Source organism: Pundamilia nyererei, unplaced genomic scaffold (genome assembly GCF_000239375.1).
Source record: "Pundamilia nyererei isolate P.nyererei 1_Seehausen unplaced genomic scaffold, PunNye1.0 scaffold00036, whole genome shotgun sequence".
NCBI classification, from domain to species: Eukaryota; Metazoa; Chordata; class Actinopteri; order Cichliformes; family Cichlidae; genus Pundamilia; species Pundamilia nyererei.
Genome location: NW_005187437.1, coordinates 447,255 through 458,543, shown reverse-complemented (window position 1 = coordinate 458,543; position 11,289 = coordinate 447,255). Strand labels below are relative to the sequence as shown.

The window sequence follows — 11,289 nt, the reverse complement described above, 5'->3', positions numbered from 1 at the left end:
GAGTCAGGAGAGAGGCAATGAATAAAGAAAATGTCCTTGATTCATTTGTAAATTGCACAGCAGTGTGGTGCATGATAATTCTTCACTAAATTGACTTTTATTAGCTGTGAAAATCACTTCACTTGCTGTTCGTCTGCACATAGATGGACAGTAAAGTGTTTGTGCATAGACCGTGGTCATGTTGGTTTCCATTAATAGCATGAATTAATTGTGAAAATTATATCACACGTTAGGATTATACTTTGGATTCTTAGGTCTTTTTGTAAGGCTGATTCTTGTTTGTCATATCTGTGTACGAGAAAGATTATGTGAAAACATAATAACATGAAAACTGGACTGATTAGCTTCAAGACTAAATTAGATTTAGCTAAAACTAAATCAGACCGTCTCAGGAAATGAGATTGAAATTGCCTGGCTTCCATACTTCTGGTTTGCTGTCGATTTTCATCAGTCAGATTCAAAACTATGCTGGTTACAAATGAGACTTCTTTTTGCACAGTTTGATACATGCTCGATTACTGTTTACAGTATAATATTTCGCATCGCACTAGTTCTGCCTGAGTTACATTAAAAGCCTGAATCTGTGATCCCATGTTCCCGTCCATGCTTCTCTTTTGATTAGTGAAGCTAAACATGGAGTGACAGTCGCCGCTCCCTATTTCTGGATTTCTCTTCCAACATTTAAAAGGCCCCCGTCTTTTTAAGATTTGTGATATCTCTCAAAACTCACCTTGGATGGAAGCCTTTAGAAGGTGGATTTAGATGGTAGTCTTGCTTTTCTTATCTTATAATGTTGTTTTTAATGTTATTCATTGTGTGTTTGTGTGTGTTCCAGGTGGCCGAGCTTGAAGCCCAGCTGGGGCGTCCTTCTGCTGGACAGCCTGGTAAAGAGGAGCTGAGCCGGTCACTGGAGGAGTTGGAAGCCCTGCTGCGAGCCAAAGACCAGGCAAGACACCAAATTTCCTCTCAGCAATGCACACTGTCCAAATCTATTTGCCACCCTAAAGGGAAGCTCGGTGTATACCACTAGCTTAATTTACAAGAGCATACATTATGTACTGCCAGCAGTCTTTTGGATGTGTGAGCCTGAATCTTCTTCTGATATTCAATTACGCCATAAAAACTCTGAAAGAGTAAGTGTCATTTTGAATATCTGTTCTCTAAATCATCTTGAACGCGTTAAATGAAATATTTTCTTGTACTTGTGTAAAAGGTAACTACTTGATAAAATGCTGCAGAGTTCGTGCAGACAACGACAGAAGAATGTGTTCACTGGCTTTTTTCATTTGTTGTCTGCTAAGATCTGGATTCAGCTTTGAGGCTCTGTCGTGTCTGTCGCTTTGATCACGCTGAAGAGTGCTTTGATAAAATGTCACAGTCTTACAGAACACGACCGAGCAACGCCGAGACTCGAGATGTAGATGTTCCGAACCGCCTCCTCCGTACTGAATGACAGATTTCTGACGGCATCTGTAACTTTTCTAAAACACACATCATCTTGTCAAACGGTGCATGTTTCTGTGGGTAAAGTCAATGTCCGCTAATGCACGCAGGACACGCTGAGCCAAGAAACGTTTCCTGAGGATAAATAAAAGCAAAATGCTCCTTTGAAAGCAGCCCGCTGCTCTCTGCCAGCTTCATTAACATAACCACATCTGTCCCGTCGTTTAAACACAGTCCACTTTTGGCAGCTGGATTCATGCAAGGTCACAGTGGCATGTTTCCCTCCCTCCTTCCCAAGAAGATGAAGGCGTCCCAAATCTTATCACTGACCCCCTTTATAAAATTAATGAGGAACGCTGCTTGTCCTCGGGACATTGAGGTACATGAATCGGAAAGATGGTGTTGTAATTATTTGGAGTTACTGTGTTTTCAGGAAATTCACAATCTACAGAGCAAGAAAACAGATGTTGGCGAGCTAGAAAGGGAGAGGGAGGAGGCCATGCAGAGACTCAAGGTAAGCTGCAGTTTTGTGACTGACTCATCAAATTGGACAACTTTGTCGTGCTGCACAAATAACACATTTGTGGAAAATGTCACACATTTTTATTGCTCAACGACTATCAGTTCTGAAGTTGCTGATTTTCTTCCTCACGCTGTAGTAAAATGAACATTTTAGGACTTGTTTACTCTTTGCTGTACAAAAGATTACATTTGATGATGTCACTTTTTAGGTGGGTAGAATATGCTTTTATATTTGTCAGTTTTCTGATGGCATGTTGGCTGATAAGTAACCGCTCCTTCTAGAAAGTCATCAGCAGATTAGTGTATAGTTAATATAATGGATCCCTATATTAGATTGCAAGTGTGACATCCGTCAACCTGATAAGCAATGAAAATGCTCACCAGGCTGACTGATGTGTGTCAAAGTCTTCAAAATGGAAAATTATTGGCGCCGCTAGCTGACCGGTTGTGATTTTCCACAACAACCAGACATAAAAGGGATTTTTTTTCTTTAACAAACTGTTAAAATACTTATGCATAACCTTTAGAGGTTAGTGCATGACACTGACCTAAAGCACTCTAGTCCTAAAAAGGATTTTTTTTTTAGTTGGCAGTTTTCATGATCTGTTACATATAAATGTCCTTTTTGCTGTTACCCAAACCAGGGCATATGAATAATCAGGGACAGCTATAAAAGAGACCGTACAGTTCAGACAAGAGTAAGTGTGGCAAAGAATCTACAAAGGTGAACTGAGGGCTTCAAGGAGAAAACAAATTGGATTGAATTTCCTTCTTAATGCTTGAGATGAGACTTGATGCATATTGCATAGCTTTTATTAGGTCCTCTATCATTCTTACCGGGGGTGTCAGTTGTGAATTATCTGTATTCATATTTGACCTTTGCTGTCCTTGGATTTATTCCATAAAGTACTCATCTCTGCTTTTTCGCATACAGAATTACCCCATAAAACAGGAAACTGCAGATTTGAATTTGGATTATAAACAGTTTAAACTGAATTGCTCTGAGAGGAGTTTTTTAGCTAATTTTATAGCAGTCGGCAGCCGCAGTATCTCCCTGGAATACATCTGTTTTACAGCATATTTTCTGAAGTTTAAATGTATAGAAACACAATATAAAGGCATAAAGGCCTGTACTTTTTCTACTCGGTTAATTGTGATCTGGTTTTTCCCAAAACATAACTTGTCAATCTTGTCAACATATTCTGGAGAAACTAACATTTATGGCATTTTGTGGATAAGAATGTGGGCAAAGATGCACTTTTGGTATCAATTACTGGGTTAAATGAAAAGAGAAAAATGAAAACCTGAATTAATAACCGTGCTGCTGCAGGATCTGGAGAGACGAAATGTGGAGCTGGAGGATCGCGTTCAAAGCTCAGAAAAAACCCTGGCCTCCAACCGGGAGGAGCAGGCGCACGCGGAGGTCGAGGTACGACGGATCATTGACGTTCTGGACATCAAAATCGGTGACCTGAACAACCTGAGAGAGAGTCTGGCAAAACTGGTCAGCAAGTAGCCACAGCAGGAGCTGGGGTGCATCTCCACAGTCTCGTTCCCTCCAGTTTAACTGATCTAACAGCAGAGACGGGATCAGAGCAACATGGAGGCAAACACACTATAGTTGAACTTTCTTTGTTTTTCACCATCAGTCTAGCATTGGAAACCTCTTAAAGGTGCTATGTGCAGAGCAAACCACCTGTGCTGTTTGCCATTCACACCATTCATATAAAAGTCCTTCTGTTGCTGGTGCCATAAAAATGAGCACTTTTCAGACTTTTTTATCTCCTCATTCAGACATGAGTCAGATTTACATTATAGCTTCCCTCAGACGCACCCACAAAGTGATGCAATCTTTGCAATACATGGAGCATTGGAGAGTTTTAGTGACTTAAACACACTCTGCCAATGCTGAAACATCACTGAGTAAAAAGAGATCTTGTACTGAGCCTCCTGCATCGCCCTCCACATTGCATTCCTCAGATTACCTCGTGTCTTGGCGAGCCCTGTCCTCTTTTTCCCTCTGCTATGCTAAAGTGATCTGTAAATGTTACTCGGTCCATCCTAGTAGGATTGCAGTCGCAACATAGAAAAGTTACTGCAGTGTTCATTTGGATGTAAACCGATGCATTCAAATGCCGTGCGGTAAATGAAAAGAAGTGCATGTCGAAAGTGGCTTTTGTCAAAGTCTGACCTTGTGATTTTCAGTAGTAAAGAAGAGAGGTGAAGCATTTCATCCTAATGGTACATAACACCCTGAGTTGATTACCGTAGAATTTTGCAAAGGCCGATATTGAAGGAAGATTTTTACCTGACAGGGTTTGTACTGTTCTGTTTTCCTGCAAAGTAGGAAGTCTGAAACCCTCGAACCATGAAACTGCAGCGCTGTAAGAGCAAGGGTTTCATCAAACTTGGGAGAGCTGTGAAATCAAATATAATCTGCTTTTATATTTTATAGCTACATTAAACATAAGCAACTTTTCATAAACCTCCATATTTGGGTCATAGAAACAAAGTGGCTTTCCATAAATGCTTATTTCAGTGCAGTTTTGGCAGAAGCGTTTTCGCTTTTTTCAGTTCTTAAATGTACGTATTTGTCATGTCTGCTTTTAAAAAGTGACGATCCTCTGCTGATACTGTGGAGATGCACCCGGTAAAAGTGTGAGCTGTGTAAGAGCTTCTGGAAGCAAAGGCCCTGAATAAACTCTGCTCCAGTTCACCATCATCAGCCTAGACTGGTCTGACACCAGCCCGAACATCTACAAACTCAGAGATGCAACAACCTGCTCCCATTCTGTCTCCTCCATCGCCAGCGTACAACTGTTTTTGTTCATGTTTTATAAGGACTGCTCTTTCTCACCACTTACTCTATTATTTATGTTCATCGATGAGTTACTCGCAGTTAGGATGGAGAAAACGGCCACAAATGTTGCAAAATTCAAGCTGCAGGAACTGAGTTTGTTATGGAGAGTAAGCAGCTCTGGTCTGTACACGTGCCGTTTTCCCACCCGGACACTGAGATTGCACTTCACAACGTGTGTGCCAAGTTTTATTTTGTTTACATTTGTCCGTGTTCACAAAGTTATATAACAATTCTGCTTAATGTACTTTTTCCTTGTTGCTTAACACTATCAGTTACCATAATAGTAATAACCCTAGAGAGAGGCTTGGTGGAGCTGCAGAGTAGATCACTACAAGAGCCCTGCATGAGCTCTGCAGAAGCCCCATACCTGCCAAGAAATGTGAAGCTGTGTGTGTGTGTGTGTGTTTACTAATACTGGTTCAAAACCATTGATGTGAGGACATTTGGAACGACCCCAACAACTTTAAAGGGTACTTTAAAGGGACAGTTACCCCCAAAATGTACATGTTTTTGCTCTGGTGAGGGTGACGATTAGAAGCATCTATGCATTCTCTTGAACATAATGACCACAAACACAAACAATGCATTTGAAATCAAAGAAATAGCAGAACGTTTGGCCCTGGTACTTTGGTGTGAGCAGGTTTGTGTAGGAGTTAGTTTCTTTCTGCCCAACTGCACTCACCAACCAAACGAAGATTGCAGCTAGTCAAGTTTGCAACAGAGCTGAGGAGGCTGCTGTTAACGTTTACATGCTGTCACACTGTTATGAGTAGAAACTTCTCATTACAGGTAGATCCAGTGATACAGCTGATAGGCTTGGTTAAGTAGAAAGAATATAAATCTTACATCAATCTGCTCACAAGGTAAAACTGCCTTTTAGTTTTGTTATATTAACTATATTAACTAGCACATGCCTGTGCTGTAGGATTGTTTGCTGTGTTACAGGTGTGTAAAGTCTAAAATCAGGTCAGTTTAAAAGCCTGTCGCTAGTTGATTGCCAGGCAATCTATACTATATCATAAACAACTGAAACTTTTTGGATATAAATCAGATGCTATTGTTATGAAATAATAAGATTTGATGCTTTTATAAGGTGTTAAATGCTAAAAACAAACAAACAAACAAAAACAGGTTGTTTTAACCCATTACTAGGTGGCTGTCATGTGATATGGATAAGAACCTTCCTAGGATGTACCTGTGTGCCAACTTTAGGTGCTCAAGTACTGGTCGTGTAGGAGGAGCTGGAGGAAACAAATTTTGCATATGATAATAAAATCTGTGTATTATAGTAAGATGAGAAAGTAGATATGCCTACAGCTGAGGTCAAATAGATTTAGATGGATAAATAAAACTATTGATGTATCTTATTTTGAGGTGAAATGTCCCTTAAGGCTTTGCTAAGCACGAGTGTCCTCACATCAATGGTGAAACATGCGAGGATGTGTGCGTGTAACCTCGGACTGCTCCAGTTAAAAGCACAACTGCATAAGTTTTAGTAAATTGGTACTTAATTGACTTGTCTGTCAGTGCTGTATGAGAATTTCTGATGCACAATATCTATCGATCTTTGCTTCTTGCCCTGTAATGAGTTATTGATTCCTTCGTATGACAGTAATAGTCTAGGTACAAATAAGGTGCAGGTCTTTGCAGCTGGTGATGCAGTGACTGCCAGAATCGTAACATGTCAAATTGTGAAATGTGTTAATGTAATAAACTACAATATAATGTAATAGCATCCCGTTATTACCCCCTCTTACTTTCCTTGTTAGTGTTATAGCATGTTCAGCTGCCAGTGTGTATGATATACTGATTTAGGATTCTCTTAAGTTTTAGTGCAGATAATCAAAAGAATTGCTGCAGCAGTTCTAATTCTGAATGTACTAAATATGTTAATAATGACACATTTCTGCATTATATTGCTATTATCACATTAACACTTGGTATAAAGATTGATATTTCATCACTTTGACAAGTTACAAAAGGTCTGGGGGTTTCTAACATCAGCTGCTACATGCAACAATTAACAAATTAGCAATAAAAAAAATTCTAGCTTAATTGCCTGTTAATAGTTGATACACGCATTTTTTGTCATCGCTCCACCAGATTATGCGAATTTGCTACCAGCCTTTAGTAAGCATGAAGAAAACAGGCTAGCAGCTCCTCTCAATAAGCTCCACATGAATGACATCAGAAACACTTCAAACGGCCTTATTCCTGTTTGAGCGCTGCACAATAATACTGTGTTAACACAGGCGTAGTTCTTGTGTGCTGCAAGATTAAATACTTTTTCCTTTTAGAATAAGGATAATTAAGCATTTCACAACACGTGATTATGATACAAAATATAATCAGTGGTCTTAAAACCGACTAATGTGCAGTATTATTGTGTAGCTACATAACATGAAAGGAGTAATCCAACTCATATTTCAGGACCTGTTGAGTTAAATTGCACTTCTGTCTCCTTTTAGAGATTTGGTGTTTTATTATCATCATCATCTGTGGCTGCAATGATAAACCACGTTTTACTACTGCACTTTATGGTTCTGTTCAAATATGCCTGTCCTGAAGAGTTAATAATACACTTTGATACCCCTTATTGTAAAGTCTCACGATACATTTTGTGAAATGCAGATCACCAGATGTTTGAAGGATATATTTTTGAACTTGAGTGTGGATCCCTCAGAAAATACGGTGGAATAAGGACTTTTTAAAAAACCGTCTGTTGCCCGCTCTGAGAGATCGCAGTACCAAAGATGTCCAACAGAAGCCACAACTGGAATCGACAAACAGCCAATTTATGAGTGACACTGATCTTCATCTCATGTCAGCTTTTACCCATCATTCATTGCTTTCTGACACATTTAACCTTTCAGTATGACTAAATACCTCAGAATAGTTTAGTTCAGGTTAGTCTCATTGAAGTGTTGTGAAGTACAAGGTACGAAAACTGAATCTGAGGAGAGCAGGTGCTTGTATGGGATTTGTATATAAATGTTTTAAACATTAAAACTGTCATGCAAAGTCACTGCTGTGGTTCTTGTGTGATGAAAACCCCCCAAAAACCACTTTTTTTTATTTATGAAATAGTTCAAGTTCACTATTCCCTTCATGTTGCTTGGGTTAGAACAGTAATCAGTGAGAAAGCTTGTATTTAATCATCAGCCAGATAAAACCTGCACACCAACTTCTAAATCGCTACACCAGCTGCGTATTTTGTTGCCCAACATTGATGTCAATTGACACCTTTTGTTGTAAACTACACAAAATTATCATCATCTAGTTTTGGAACAGATCTTAAGTTTAATCCTAAACCAGATCCAAGAAGCAGGTTTCATGAGTATCCCAGGACTTAATTGGAAGCTCTTGTTAAATCCCAATAGTCAATTACACCAGCTTCACCTTACTGCAGTTAATCTGGTTACTTTTTCCTGGCTGTTAATTTAGCCAGCACAGCCTTATGGTCACTTTTCAAGTGAATTTAACAAACACACACCTTTACATGTTCATTAAATAACACAAATCAGACAAGCAGCAGTTTTTTTTTCTACATTTATTTTAACACAAAATAGCACAAAGTGCCAATTTAGTTGTAAATGTTTACTTCAGCTTCTTCTTGGGACGAAGGTTGTTGGTGTGTCCGCACTTCTTCTTGCGGCAGTTGACAGCACGGGGGTGCAGACGGGCATAGCACCTGCAAAACAAAAAGGTCAGCGTACCAATTTAAAAACATTCAGGGTTTAGAAATGAAAAAGATCCTGAGAAAACCCACTTCAGCCAAAAACTAAGGTCAGCTGTTCCCAACTGCCATTTCAGGTGACACTAAAGCACTGTGCAACCAAACCAAAGTAATTCTATCTACCTGATTATTTCTCAATTCAAATATATACAAAGACCTCCAAATGTAGTTTATAAGGTCCTCTACCAACACTTTTTTTTATATATTTAAAATGTATATCAACAGAAATAAGAGCAGGCCTGAGGATAATCAAATTTTCATACTTAGGACTGGACTTACTTGCGGCAGATCATCTTGTCGCAGTTGTATTTCTGGGCCAGTTGCCTGAGTGAGGGCTCAATGATGCCACCACGCAGACGCAGAACCAGATGGAGAGTAGACTCTGGTGAACAGTAAATACATCATGTTAATGTCAAATTTATATTTAAACACAAAGCCTACTCTACCAGGAAAACTGATGCACACCTTGGTTATTGAAAAGTCAATCAAAAATCATTTAACACAGAAATAATGACACCATACCATAGCTACATATCCAAAATGGTGTTATATACTGGCAACTGCAGCAAAGCGCATTTGTGATATAAAACTAATTTAATGAGTACTTTCTCATAACGCTTATATAATAGGCAGCTTGTCTACTGTGTGCTACTGCCAATTTCAGAAACAACACAGCCGTTACCTTTCTGGATGTTGTAGTCGGACAGTGTGCGGCCATCCTCCAGCTGTTTGCCAGCAAAGATCAGACGCTGCTGATCCGGGGGAATTCCTGTAAACACAACACTAGTCAACCAATCTGCACTTTAACATGAACATTACCTACAACAGAATCTAAAGCTAAATCACTTCACAGGTTGCTCCAAACAAGTCCATCTATGTCACCTTTGTGGTCTAATGTGTGATTTTGAGTGCAAACCTATTTCAACTTGTACCCTAAACCATAACAGTCTTAAAGGCAAAGAACCCACGTTTCTAATTCAAAACCACAGCCACTAGAGTTCTGGACACTAAATATCTACCAATTCGCAGTTTCATGTATTAAAATGTAGAGTCTGGCTCACTCGAATTGTGCCTTTTATTTAAGGTGTAGACCAATTACATCTTGAGCAGCCAAATATTTTTCAAGAAGTCACAAACGTCACTTTAGACGTGTTAGCTCACCTTCCTTGTCCTGGATCTTTGCCTTGACATTTTCAATAGTGTCACTGGGCTCCACCTCAAGGGTGATGGTCTTCCCCGTCAACGTCTTCACGAAGATCTGCATGTTTGCAGGCTGTTCACAGAAAAATGACGTTAGCTTTACTTTTAGCCGTGTAGCTACTTAGCTCGCTGACTGACCACAGTAAAAACCGAATCGCCTGCGAGATGAATAATAAAGCTAGATCATAAAAGATTTCGCAACTTCTATCCTAATAAATAAACTCTTTTCATCGTTTTGCCGACTGTCGGCGCTTTTGGTAAGTTAGCATTACATTAGCAAGCGCTAGCAGAAGAGGCTCGTTGCAGGCCTTGCCACATGCTTATCGTCAGCGCGGAATTTAATCACAATTATGTCAATTTTATTTGTTGAAACTAATGTAAGACTACATCAAACATACATGCTGTCATTAAAGGATGAAAGCGATATTGTTTTACTCAACTTCAAACATTTATTATAATCTTAAAAACGTTAAATATTGCTGAACAAAACGTTCTACCCACCCGGCCGCTAGCTGAGCCTCAACGAAAAGAGAGCGGAAGAGGCTGACGCTGAAATACGTCACTTCCTAATTTGCTGTCTCTTTGAGAATAAAATGTGATTTGAAGTCAAAGTGTTTACATTTTTAAAACTTTATTTTTTCATTATGAAAACATCTTAGATATTTTCCCTTTCATTTAGCTGTAATAATCAGATCTGTACACCACGGAGGCTTATAAACAGACAACTGGAGCGAGCAGTGTAATTCGCTCTGACACTTCATACAAATCAGTTAATTAAATAATACCGGCATAAAATAAGCGAACATAACGATTGACAGAGTGCCGACTCTCATTGTGAATTATACGAGCCTGTGAAGATTCAGAGTGGTCAAAAATGAACTTTGACGGACACCTGCTGTTGAAGAACTGGAAGTGACTGCGATCACCGACAACCCGTATAAATGAAACAAAAAGAGGCTGCTTTTTCAAATGTATGCATTTCCATATCTAACTTGAATTTTGTGTCTTATCAAAGCTTTTTAAATATATTCTGTATTTTAATTGAGCTCTCGTTATTTAAAATGCTCCCTAAAGCCTATGTTCCACTGTAATGTTGAAATGATCATGCTGTATTGCAAAAGGACATTTTAGGTAATCTACAGCTGTGAAAAATACACTTTTTAGCTTATTTTGTGACAAAGACGGATTATTTTGTTTTATATTTTAATCATTTCAAAACATAGACCGTTAAGCTTATGCCCATATTTTTTAAATGAGTTAACTGCCAAATGCATTTTTATTATCTATGATTATGTATTATGGTACCAATAGACAAGACTTTATAGAATTAACGCCACCTTGAAAAGGCAAAGAGGAGTCTACTGTGTCCTCAGCAAGGCATTTTTCTGTTTTGGAAAATTCTCATACCTAAAATAACACAGACATTTTACATATCCTTATTATGGAAATACATCTTCCTGCTGAATAATTTTGTGTCCACTCCACTCACTGTCTTCGACAGGTAACAGGACACCACAGTATTTATTTT

At 38.9% G+C, this 11,289-nt stretch overlaps 2 protein-coding genes across 3 annotated transcripts in view; one reads left to right on the top strand and one right to left on the bottom strand.

The window, feature by feature from the left end:
• The window catches only part of LOC102192485 (homer scaffold protein 3), a 52,383-nt gene extending 44,542 nt beyond the window's left edge, over positions 1-7,841 (top strand). For both annotated transcript variants that reach the window (XM_005730198.1, XM_005730197.1), the window contains 3 exons: positions 836-946; positions 1,877-1,957; positions 3,296-7,841. In XM_005730198.1, the coding sequence (XP_005730255.1) occupies positions 836-946; positions 1,877-1,957; positions 3,296-3,481 (378 nt within the window). In that variant the 3' untranslated portion in view covers positions 3,482-7,841. The remainder of the gene's footprint in view (positions 1-835; positions 947-1,876; positions 1,958-3,295) is intronic.
• Positions 7,842-8,357: 516 nt separating this feature from the next.
• On the bottom strand, positions 8,358-10,331 carry uba52 (ubiquitin A-52 residue ribosomal protein fusion product 1). The gene is made up of 5 exons (XM_005730196.1): positions 10,263-10,331; positions 9,723-9,834; positions 9,244-9,330; positions 8,841-8,943; positions 8,358-8,516 (listed from the first exon to the last, which is right to left on the bottom strand). Exons 2-5 carry the CDS (start codon positions 9,823-9,825, stop codon positions 8,423-8,425), a joined length of 387 nt encoding a protein of 128 aa, XP_005730253.1. The 5' UTR covers positions 9,826-9,834; positions 10,263-10,331; the 3' UTR covers positions 8,358-8,422.
• Positions 10,332-11,289: the final 958 nt, after the last annotated feature.

Excerpts from the sequence above, each read along its gene's own strand:
- uba52 (XM_005730196.1), bottom strand. The coding sequence starts at position 9,825 with ATGCAGATCTTCGTGAAGACGTTGACGGGGAAGACCATCACCCTTGAG. Across the intron at positions 8,944-9,243 it reads CGACTACAACATCCAGAAAG|AGTCTACTCTCCATCTGGTT; the intron begins GTAACGGCTGTG and ends ACTGTTCACCAG. Across the intron at positions 8,517-8,840 it reads GACAAGATGATCTGCCGCAA|GTGCTATGCCCGTCTGCACC; the intron begins GTAAGTCCAGTC and ends TTTGTTTTGCAG.